Genomic DNA, 12,753 nt, shown 5'->3' on the forward strand with positions numbered 1-12,753 from the left:
ATTGAGATTTGATTTGCGATTTTAAATTTGCAACGTCAAGCTTCAGCTCAGTAATGTCAATAATGTGCAGCACAGTATGGGTATCATTACCCTGCTGAAAAAAACAATAGAAACTATCACAGAAATTCTTATAGTTTCCATTAAACCATTACAAAATTCCTTTTTGTTTTGGGTATTATTCCAATAGGAATTACTGTTGTTCCATTGGTTGCTATCTCCCAGATTGCATCCCACCAATAGAATCCATCAAATATACACCATTATAGTTTACATTAAAACCAAACGAATTCCCATTATAACCCTGAAATCCATTACATTTGTTATTGTGTTTTGGGAGGGGTTCTATTGTTTTGTTTTGTTTTTCAGGCAAGATTATAATGGTATAACTACTTTTACAGAATTAACTTAATTACTGAATTTTACTGAAAATATTTGTTTAATTTTTATAAATAAAGAACTGTATTTCTTAAGTCAATTATTAAAGTATTACATAGGCTGATTTATTCATTTTAAGTATTTGGGATTTTAAGAGCAAGTGGAAAATGTGCTGAATGTTTCATTTCATCCAAGTGAAATTAGCAAGCAGTTAGACTGAATTTACATTAGTTTTAAACGCGGAGCCAGGTGCGAGTCGACACAGGTTGCGTGCGTGCGTCAAGCCTCGTCCATACTGCCAGATGCGCTCGTGGAGACTTGCGGTGCGGAGCCGGGTGCGAGTATAAACCAGCATTACGAGACAGACTGCGTGAGTGCGGCAAGCATGAATGGCTCGTCCCTGACGCGGGATTCACGCCGCGTGAGGCAGAGAGGAGCGAGTATGAGAAGCATTCACAGACACAGGCTGTGTGTGCGCTCTTCTGAATTGGGAATAGCGAACATGCATCATAAACTTATTTCAAATTAATCTGTTGGGGAGATAAAATGTGTAAGATAACGTTCACGTACTAACAAAAACATCTAAGAATGTGTCTTTTATTCTCCAGTACTGAAAACAGAACCGATACGGGAGCTTTTGATATGCGCTGACGCAGCTTTTGGAAATTACCTTTTTTGTTCGTTGTCTGTCATTTCGAAGCTTAAGTTGCATAACTATCGATCTGACCCAGTAGACGCCATAATCCCACTGTCTCTCTCCCGGTTTTTTTTTGTTTTTTTAAATGGTGGGTGTTTACGCAGTTGGCTAGAGCAGTGCTGATTGGGGAGAATGGAGGTGCGCTCACTCTATTGGTTAGTAAGACTGCAACTCAAGGCTGGCAGTCATGCATATGCTCTGGAGTAATATCGCGTCCATATCGCAGGCTTTGCGATGTCTCAAATCGCGATTTTGATTCTATGTCGATTAATCGCACAGCCCTAATGTCTATGCATGTGTGTGTCTGTGTAACAGTCCATGTGTGAATGTCACAGCTTCAGCCTTCAGCTGAAATTAAAAATGCCATGCTGAGAACACTTATTTATTTATGCAGATTTTGAGACAATGACTTATTTATGTGTTGGTTTGTTGTTGTAGTTCCCGCTAACTCTAATCTGACTGCTAAATGAAGCTTGCACAGTGGAAATAGTTTTCTTTTTGTGGGTTTTGAGAGGGATGGAGACAGCAAGAGTGTATAGCGTTTATGATGCCCTCTAGTGATTGGTCTTTGAGTCTGCGTATTTAATACATTGTTTCTTTCAAACTGTCTGAATGAACCTGCTAAAGTGGATTCAGAATTAGTTACTCATACTGGACCATTTTAAATCACATACTCGCTACACAATCGTGTTTGGCTGTCTTAATCTGTGAATTGTGTATATTGTAATGTTTTTAAACTTTAGACATATTTTGATGTACATTTTTTCTCTTCTACAGGTTCTACATAGAAAGTATCTCTTACCTTAAGGACAATGCCACAATAGAGTTGTTCTTCCTCAATGCAAAGTCCTGCATCTGTAAGGTAAACTGTTTTCACTGTTCTATCACTAGAGGGCAGTATTAGCTAATGCCCCTTTACATCCATTTGTTACTTCCATCTGTGCCCATGGAGCACCTTATAAATGCCACATTACAGACTTCTCTGGAAAATGACATCATGGCAACGCTGATTGACTGATGGTACTGCAAGAATGTGCAGAGTGCCAAGCTCTTCACTAGCACGTATATTAACATATATTACATTTATTATTCATGTACACCATGATTACAAAGTTTGGGGTGAGTAAGGTTTTAAAATAATCTTTTATTCACCAATAATGAATTGAACTGATCAGAAGTAACCATAAGGACTAGACATTGAGACATTGCGTTTACATGCACCCTCATAATGCGATTATAATGGGATTTTGGCAATATTCCGATTAAGCATTACCTCATGTAAACGCAATACTTTGATCTAAATAATGCGATTAAGCTAACAGATTCAGATTATAAATAACAGATTATAATGGAACTTTGTGAAATTCATCACGACACCAAATAACCTTCCAATACGTCTGTAACCATGTTTTGCATTTGATGTAAGTGGACAGTGGCCAGTAACACACCTATGAGTTCATCATTTGTGCTGAGGAATATGCAAATAATGACGGTAAATGTAACCATACTTCTGCAAATAATCAGAATGTTGAAAATTGCATGTAAACTGGAGTGAAGAGGTTTGCTCGTGTCATGTAAACATCTTACTGTGATTAAAGGGGTCATATGATGCTATTTTAAAGATCATTATTTTGTGTATTTGGTGTAACAGAATATGTTAACATGCTTTAATGTTCAAAAAACACATTATTTTTCAAATACTGTACATTATTGTAGGTCCTCTATGCCCGCCTCTCTCAAACACGTCGTTTTCAACAAAGCCCCCTCCTTTGACAAGTGCAGTCTGCTCTGATTGGCCAGCTGACCCAGTCCATTGTGATTGGCCGAACACCACAAGCACGTGTCGGAAATGTAACGCACCTTACCATAATCGATTCAGCTTTCAAAGTAAATATCAAGAAAGTTAATAATGTTGTTAGTTTTACCATCAGTTCAAGCCTGAAAGGGCAACAGAGCCGCGTGACAGACTGTGATGATGCAGTACACAAGCCGCGGTTAAGACAGCTGACGTGCTATGATTTCTGACAGGCAGTTCACTCTCCTGTGATGTGACCCTGTTCCCCTCTCACACACACGCACAAACACGACGCGTTACTCTGCGCTGCGCAAAACTCCACATTTGAACAGTCAATAGCAAATACTTAAACTAATAACAAAACATACTTACAGTCGCTGATTCTGAAGCACCAGATTTTTTTAGAAATAGCCTTTGTGCACAGCCAGCCTTGTACTCTTCTAGGTTAAAAAAACTGTCGTCCATAAAATGCGTTGCACAAATTCGAACATCTGGGTTGTGCCGTACTTTTGTAAATAAATCTTAACCAATGATTCCTAATTGCATCTACTTCCGGAAGGCCAAATAAAGTGCTTTTGCTTTCGCACTGAATCACACAGCGTCTCCCTGACATGACTGCATCAACACTACTGCTGTTCCTGAAACCACGCCTTCTATCTTTGCGTGCACATTTGGGCGGCATTATGCTAATATTTCCACATAGTGACGTAGATATGTGGGGGCGTGTTAGAACGAGCCGTTTTAGGTAGGTGTGGCTGACTCTTAACTTTTATAAAGAATCTCTTTGTATTTGAAACTTTAGTCTTTGCAACTTTACAGATCTTCTTTATGCACCAAGAGCTTGTAACACTTCAAAGAGAAAGGAAAACTTGAAATCGCATCATATGACCCCTTTAAGTCCTTACTCTGATTATTGGAAATAATCACATTATTGGTGCACATGTAAACGTAGTCATTGTTACAAAAGATTTCAATTTCAAATAAATGCTGAGCTTTCTTGGGGAAAAAAAAAACGGTTTCCACAAAAATATAAGAAAAATATTAAATATAAGAAAAAACAGTTTTCAATATTGATAATAATAAGAAGAAATGTTTCTTGGGCAGCAAATAATTAGAATGTTTTCTGAAGGCCTGGAGTGATGGGTGCTAAAATTCAGCTTTGCATCACAGGAATAAATTGCATTTTAAAATATCTTTTGAACCCCAAACTTTTGAATGGTAGTGTTTATATATAATATATATAATTAAATATTTCCGATAGCTGTTATTCTGCCATTTTAATTTGTTTCAAAAGTAGTGCTTAATTATTCCAAAAAACATTTCGTATTTGTGAATGTGTGTGTGTGTGTGTGTATCACTGGTCACATACCGCACATTCCCACCATGAGCTCATTGCTCACACGTTACTCTAGAGTCAGCTTTCCAATATATGCCAGTACTGTGTGTGACATTCCTGAAATTCTTGTGTTTAGCAAAGGTAATGAATCGCTCCATTTGACTTGGTCATTGAAGTAATCAAGACCCCCTACACTTCAAAAAAAAATAAATGCTGAGCTTTCTTGGAAAAAAAAAAAAACAGTTTCCACAAAAATATAAGAAAAATATTAAATATAAGAAAAAACAGTTTTCAATATTGATAATAATAAGAAGAAATGTTTCTTGGGCAGCAAATAATTAGAATGTTTTCTGAAGGCCTGGAGTGATGGGTGCTAAAATTCAGCTTTGCATCACAGGAATAAATTGCATTTTAAAATATCTTTTGAACCCCAAACTTTTGAATGGTAGTGTTTATATATAATATATATAATTAAATATTTCCGATAGCTGTTATTCTGCCATTTTAATTTGTTTCAAAAGTAGTGCTTAATTATTCCAAAAAACATTTAGTATTTGTGAATGTGTGTGTGTGTGTGTGTGTGTGTATCACTGGTCACATACCGCACATTCCCACCATGAGCTCATTGCTCACACGTTACTCTAGAGTCAGCTTTCCAATATATGCCAGTACTGTGTGTGACATTCCTGAAATTCTTGTGTTTAGCAAAGGTAATGAATCGCTCCATTTGACTTGGTCATTGAAGTAATCAAGACCCCCTACACTTCAAAAAACCCCTCACCTAAAACCCGTGTGTGTGTATGTGGCTTTGTCCTGCTATTGATTACACAGGAAATAGCTGAAGTGATTTGGATAGACCCTTCAGTGATAAGTAAGCAGATCAGGTCATTAACAGTGAGAGAGATAAGATAAGAGACAGATTAATGTGATCCTGAACTTAAGGGTCTCTTTCTCTCTGTCTGTCTCCAGGAGCTCATAGAGGTGGACAGCGAGGTGGTGTTTGAACTGGCCTCTTATATCTTACAGGTAAGATCATGTGGGGCTGTTCATCATTTTGTGCACCTTCATAAACCTTGCAATGAACTTTCATAAAGTTCATATATCTCAAATACACGTGTGAGTCACATTTATGTCACTACAGTATTTCAGCCTGGCGGGGTGCTTTATTTTAAATCTAAAACAGGATGTTTCCTTTGTACTGTAAGTTATCCATACGAGGGAAATACTTTGAAGAAATATGGGTTTCCTTTATGACTCTGTGTATGTGTGATCCAGGTGTAGTATCAGGTATGTTATGTGTGTTTGACCTTTTGGAGGATTCAGTCCAGATGGCTGCGACTACATCCCCTACTGAGACACACATGCACCGTTCTGTGTATCAGAGGATACAATCTTTCCAAGCTGTCTCTTCTACCATCAAACACTCATTATTGATACTAAAATATGTCTTTTTTTTCTCCCACAGGAAGCTAAAGGAGACTTCACGAGGTAAGAGGATGGTTTGAATGAATGAATCACCTTCCAGTGACCTCTTTTACACTCACGTGCTATCAAAGTCTCTATCAGTGTGTCATTGCAGAGTGAAAGCAGATCCAATTTGTGGCGTATATCAAACTCTCCTTCCCACATAAGCACATGCACACGATTCAAGAGAGATGGAGAGAAAGAGAGAGATATGGGGGTGTGAACCCTGGGAACGGAGACAGAGGGGAGGAAATGGAATGCAGAGGATAAACAGTGTTAAATTACACACACTAACCTCTGGCTCTCTCCATCTCTCACACACACACACACACACACACTTACACAAACACTTTCTACACGTAGTATCTCGGCTACAAATCTGTCACATGTGCGTCTTTCCAGCTTTATTCTGTCACTGTTTTCTTTGACTCAATCTCCTCTACCTCTTACACTTCCTCTCAACCTCTCCATCATTCTGTGTTCAGAATGGCCACACTGCCATACTACCCTAATTTTTGCAGTATGCGTTATACTGTATATAGTGTGCACATTTTGTATGCGTGGAATGCCCTGATAACTCTGATTGTCATTTCCAAGATGAAGACTGGTCATGTGAAAATTATTATAATTTGCACAATTATTATTACAATAATAATAATAATTAAAATATTTTATTTTAGTTAATTTGATTTGCATTCTGTGTCTTCCGTCTCTTTTCTGTGATTCTGATTGACTGATTTTTCGCTCTGTTAGGTGCTTAATTTTCTGAGCATTTTGTGTTATTTTTACAGTAATGATGCTACTAGGGCTGATCTGAAGAAACTGCCAGCACTGCCTACACAAGCACTGAAGGAGCACCCTTCACTCGCATACTGGTGAGACACACACACGTACACACAGCTGTCAGCTGATAATGGAGAGGTATTAACGAGATGTATCTGCTCTGTGTTCTCTGAGCACCATGGGAAAGGATTCCCCAGAATAATTATCTTACCTAATTTTCCTCGAATTCTATTTGATGCGAATGAAGTATTTCACAGATGCTGCCGTTCTGAGGCACACTCACTCACACATTCATATTGAGCAGACCGTTGTACTTCCTGTTCTAAGAATGAACTTACCTCCTTCATGGTGTTGTATTTTGTTGGCTGTGTCTCTGTACATCTGTAAGCTTTCATTCTTGTCTGTTTGGTGTTCCTGTGGAATTGAAATAAGTTGACAGCCACGTTCTCATGAGCATTGTCATCTGTTGCCGCTAATCTGTGTGTGTGTATGTTGTGTTGTAGTGAGGACCGGGTCATTGAGCACTATAAGAAGCTAAATGGACAGTCCAGAGGCCAGGCTATCGTCAAGTAAGTAAAGAATATTGTCATGACCAAAACATTCTTCTAAGTTAGATGAACAGAAAGTGTCCAAATGCATTTTATCTTAAAGGGTCATATGATGCTTTTTTTAAAGATCATTATTTTGTGTATTTGGTGTAACAGAATATGTTGACATGCTTTAATGTTCAAAAAACACATTATTTTTCAAATACTGTACATTATTGTAGGTCCTCTATGCCCCGCCTCTCTCAAACGCTTCGTTTTCTACAAAGTCCCTCCTTCCGACAAGCGCAGTCTGCTCTTATTGGCCAGCTGACCCAGTGCATTGTGATTGGCCGAACACCGCAAGCACTCGTCGGAGATGTAACGCCCCTTACCATAATCGCAAGCTTCATCTTTCAAAATAAATGTAAAGACAGAGCCCGGAACAGAGTCGCGTGACAGACACAATGATGAAGCTGGTATGTGTTTGCAAATACTTAAACTAATAACAAAACAGTAGCTGATTCAGAAGCGCCAGATTGTCATAGCAAAGTCAGAATTACCTCCTCTCCTAGGCTCACGAAACGGTCGTCCATAAAATGCATTGCTGTTCTGTTGTAAGTAATCTTAAAGATTCCTAAAGGCATCTACTTCCGGAAGGCCAAATAAAGTGCTTTTGCTTTCGCCTAGAAACACACAGCGTGTCCCTGACATGGCTGCTTCAACACTAACTGCGGTTACTGAAACCACGCCTTCTTTCTTTGCGTGCACATTTGGGCGGCATTATGCTAATATTTCCACATAGTGAGGTAGATATGTGGGGGCGTGTTAGAACGAGCCGTTTTAGGGGGGCGTGGCAGAGTCTTAACTTTGATAAAGAATATCTCTTTGGTTTTGAGACTTTATTCTTTGCAACTTCAGGGATCTTATCTATGCACAATCAGCTTGTAACACTCCAAAGAGAAAGGAAAACTTGAAATCGCATCATATGACCCCTTTAAAGCAATAGTTCACCCAAAAATTTAACTTGTCATCATTTGGTCACCCTCATGTCATTCCAAAAACAACTTTTGTGGAGCACAAAAGAAAATGTCTGATATTTTTGCCGTTTTTTCCATATTATGAATCAGTGGAGTCACTGGCGACACAAACCTTAAAAATTATCACATATGGTCACATGGGTGTGTGAGAACCAATGAGATTTGATGCTTTACACTCTGTTGACTTTTATTTTGTCTTTTTTTGTGTTCCACAGAATGCTATTTTTTTTTTTGAGTGAACTATGCCTTTAATTTTGAATACAGTATGTGTTCTTTTATACTTGTTTTATACTAAATCCTCTTTTATGAAAATGTTTTGCTTGAAAAGTGTGAAAATCTTAACTGTGCCTAAAGTATCCAAATACTTTTTGTTTGCTTGTTTTTGCAAGTCTCAGTGACTACTTCCGAGATCCACTCCCATGTGTTCACTGCTATTGTAAATTGTCTGCATATGTAACATTCATAACATACTGTCAAAGATTTCTTATTTCTTCTCTCTCACAGTTATATGAGTGTAGTGGAGTCGTTACCCACATATGGAGTGCATTATTATGCTGTTAAGGTGGGTCAGTGTGCTCTGAGGGAAAATGTATAATCACAGCCGTCAGTCCACACACACACATTCTCACGACCTATAGTATCGCTCTTGACTTAAGTGTTAAAGGATGCTTAAGACTCAGTGTGTTTAAGATAATCGTGCTGTCATCAACCATGAGCTGACACTTCTTTTCTTATCGCCATGTGTGTGTGTTCGCATTAATTCTCTCTTTTTCTCACTCTTTCTCTCTCTCAGGATAAGCAGGGTATCCCGTGGTGGCTGGGTTTGAGTTATAAAGGCATTTTTCAATATGACTACCAGGACAAAGTCAAACCAAGAAAGGTAAGACTGTCTATCTTCTGTGGACTTTAGGGCTGTCAAAATGACTGAAAAACTAAACTCGAATTTTCCACTTAAATATTATCAAAATTGTAATTATATTAGAATTTAAAAGGCATCATTTCAGTTAGGGGGGAAAAAAGCTTTTGGCTTCTCTCCTGAGACCACAAGAGGGCGCATCGAGCAAAATATTATGCATGTTTCTTTAAAGCGTAATAAAATAACACGACTATCTTTGAAAAAAAGTGCATAATGTTTAAAATAATGTTTATAAACCATATATAATTAATAAAGTTGCTTAAACAATTAGAAGAAAAAGTATAGTTTAATACTAGTGATGCATGATTCATGATCATGATTTTTCATAGCCGATTCCGATACCGATTTTTTACAAGCAAACTGGCCGATACCGATTTCCGATTTATTTATTTTTTTTATCAAGCAATGAGTGCAGGAAAGCGGCTCTTATTTATGCGCCAGTACACCAACGGCTGTTCGCTTCTTGGTATCTGTGCGTCAGACAGGTAGCTCTGCATTTCCATCGTGCATCGCCAACAGTGAGCTTGCTCTGCATGGTATTTTTTCTGCTGGCGCCTCGGTGCACGATCGGACGAAATCGGACGAAAAAAATACAAAAAAAACGGCCGATTATGGTCCGATTTATGGCCGGTCAACCGGTGCATCCCTATTTAATACAAAGGACTGAAAACCAATCACAAAGAGTAGACTACTTTCTTCATTTAAAAACAGGAGATACAGTGGGATGGGGGAAAACCGCCATAAAGTCTTGAGACATGTTTTTTAAAAGTTGAACTTTGAACAAACTCTTTCTAAACATGCCGCTCTCTTGTGCGAGACACGAGTGCAACGCTGATAGATGCCCCGCTAGAAAATGTGATAAATAGCGTTCTGTGTGAACGGCTTGGTTTCAGTTTTGCTGTAAACAACATATTCGCCAAACTGATGCTCTCGTTTTCTGCTTTATATTGAATGAACAACATAGCAGCGCCGCATCTAGTGGGTTCAACTGGATAGGCTAACAAAAGCATTAAAATGCAATGACACTAACATTGTCGTCGCATTTCGTGCGCCACTGATAAGGCTGCCTGACGGCTGATGCAGACCTAGAATTCAAATGCAACGTTGTGGATTTTTTTTTTTTATTCGACGAGTATTCGAAATTCAAATTTTTTTTTGACAGCCCTAGTGGACTTACTATAGTTTGACTTCTGTTTGTCCTCCCTTTACATCTCTTAATCTTGGTCATCCTGTAATAGTTTTACCTCCCTGATGGTAATAGTAGTGCTTGGCATAATTTGTCCCTCACCATTTGTGCTACAGACATGAACAAGACCTTAAATTGCGACACTTGTTGAGGAGAGGTGGGCCATTACTTTTCTAAGCGGTCAGATTTACTTGTCAGGCGATAAAATGGACAAATTAGTCTTTTTTGACTTAGGCAACCACCCAGAACCATAGTCACTACTTAAAATGTAGCTTATGACAGTGCTCTTTGTTTCTTCATGAGGGAGGGAAAAAAATCCCACTTCTCCTTTAAAACTCTGCTTTGTAGAAAATCCAGTGGATGTAAGCAGTTTCCCTTACACTGTGTTTTGAAACTTGGCATGAGTTTCTTCAGTTGTGTGTTTTTGCATGTGTATGAATATGTGTTAATCACCTGGTCACCTTTGCTTAACCTCATGACGTCAGCCAAAAGAAGTCTGACTGTCTGACACGTGGGTGTGGTGACCTCAGATATGTCATGACCTCAGGCGGTCTGACCCCATAGCGTTTTTTGTAACTTTAGACAGAGACTCTCAAACTTCCAGACAGACGATCAGTGACACCAGGTAACTGAAATGCTACAAATCTGTCTCAGTCAGAAGAAACGCTTTCTGTCGGAATGACTTTACTTCAGGTGTGTGTTCGCTGGCTTTGGTTTTCCATTCTCACAGCACACACAAGTGTTTGGAGTTCTCTCCAAAGGACAGGCAAAAACTTCAGCCTGTGGTGAGGAACCGAAAAACCTTTCCCAAAACCGCAAGCTAAAAATAGCGTTCAAAGCAGAAAGTCCAGCCAAGCGAAAAGCCAAACTCAGACCTATTTACAGAGAAGGATCTGTTACAGAAAACGAAAGTTGAAAAGATACAACACAGCAGAGGGCAGCTCAGAATGGAGGGAAGAGAAACCAGCAAGAAGAACGGATGCGTGTCCAAAAATGCCACCGATGCAAACTAAACAAAATTATAGTTCTACTGCCAAATCCAACTAAACTTGGATGACAATTTAAAGGGATAGTTCAACCAAAAATGAACGTCATCATTTACTCACCCTGATGATCCAAACCTGTAATAATTATTTTTTGTTTTACTGTAGATCACAAAATAATATAGTTTAAATAATGTTTAAAGTGTTTTTGTTGATACAGTGCAAGTCACAACAACATTGGACCCTATTGACTTTCATTGTATAGGGAAAAAAAAACTAACAATGAGACAAAATATCATCTTTTATGTTCCACAGAAAAAAGTTAAGTCCTACAGCTTTGAAATGACATGAGAGTGAGTAAATGATCACAGAGAACAATCAGACATCTAGACCTGTGTTCAAATGTCAAGCTGCAACTTTCCACTGATCTGCATTTCAGATGGGTCATTGCCACTAATGTTCTCATTACACAGTTTGCCTCCATCACATATGCATGTTTTAATGTTTTGATGATAAGCTCACATGCGCTAATGTTTTGTGGCAGTTCTCCATCTGTAGGCAGTGTGTGTGTGAGAGACTGTGGGATATACAGTTAAATATGCCACACACTAAAAGTTGCAGACTTGGTGAGTTAGTGGTTGGGTTTATTTAATGAGTTTCAAAATAATTTAAACCCTCTCCTAATGAGAAACCGCAGAGCATCTGTGCCAAAGTGTGTGTGTAAAGTTTCACGGAGGTGTGGCCGAGTACATTTGTGGTTTCATCTTGAATTGGGGTGCGTGTGTTTCTCAAGAGCTATTGTCCTCTACCTAAACTCCCTCCAGCAGCCTCGCTGACTCCAAAACCCGCAACAGGAAACCCAGCAGCAGACACCCGCAGGATTACTATCACCCTGACAACACAAAACATACTGGAAACATTAATGTGTCTGACGAATCCGGGACCACTCCCCAAAAACTGGCATGTGTGCGGCTGTTTCTGATTGGTTTGGATCAGCTTATTAGCTCCAATAACTGAAAGATTCTTGCCTTGTAAAACAAATGAACAGCATAGCAAATCAAAGAAGTGTATAGCTGCCCTTCTAGCCAGATGTGACGTTGTACTTATGAATCATGGGATTGCAACCCTTTAGTCACCGGTGATTGTTTTCATCCTGTCTGCTGCTAGTGACCTTTGACCTTTCCAATGCCCTGTCTTTTCTCATAAGCGCTCATTATAGCTCCGGCTAAGTAAATACCATGCTACACACACACAGTCTTCCTGTAGTCTCTGTGTGTCTTTGTGAGAGAGAGGGGTGGGGGCTTGTTGTATTATTCTATATACAGACAGACTGCAGGGTGGCCTATGTGCGTTATAATAAAAGTAACTGCAGTGAATGTGAGTCATAGTGATGAAACACCTATGACATTTACTATGAGACTCATTAAAATCTAAACTCCCTTATATTGGAACTTTCTGGATAAGTGTTTTGGTTTTTAGTGATCCTTAACTCTGTGCTTGAACTCTTGATAGGATTATATTTCAATAAGTGTTTAGCTTTTGCATTGTTTTCAGAATGCATTGAATGATTTATTTAATTTTTGCTGAATAGAAAGTTCAAAAGAACAGCCTTTATTTGAAATAGAAATATTTTCTAAAATTAGAAATGTCTTTA

General features: G+C 38.7%; 1 protein-coding gene across 7 annotated transcripts in view; it reads left to right on the top strand.

Annotated features, from left to right (window-relative positions):
* The window catches only part of LOC107599825 (FERM domain-containing protein 4A-like), a 157,274-nt gene that overhangs the window by 123,374 nt on the left and 21,147 nt on the right, over positions 1–12,753 (top strand). For all 7 annotated transcript variants that reach the window (XM_016291559.1, XM_016291518.1, XM_016291534.1 and 4 more), the window contains exons 5-11: positions 1,850–1,934; positions 5,173–5,229; positions 5,669–5,691; positions 6,459–6,542; positions 6,954–7,019; positions 8,519–8,576; positions 8,808–8,894. In XM_016291559.1, coding sequence (XP_016147045.1) covers positions 1,850–1,934; positions 5,173–5,229; positions 5,669–5,691; positions 6,459–6,542; positions 6,954–7,019; positions 8,519–8,576; positions 8,808–8,894 — 460 coding nt within the window. The remainder of the gene's footprint in view (positions 1–1,849; positions 1,935–5,172; positions 5,230–5,668; positions 5,692–6,458; positions 6,543–6,953; positions 7,020–8,518; positions 8,577–8,807; positions 8,895–12,753) is intronic.

This window comes from Sinocyclocheilus grahami, unplaced genomic scaffold (genome assembly GCF_001515645.1).
Source record: "Sinocyclocheilus grahami isolate Dianchi unplaced genomic scaffold, SAMN03320097.WGS_v1.1 scaffold14.1, whole genome shotgun sequence".
In the NCBI taxonomy this organism is placed as follows: domain Eukaryota; kingdom Metazoa; phylum Chordata; class Actinopteri; order Cypriniformes; family Cyprinidae; genus Sinocyclocheilus; species Sinocyclocheilus grahami.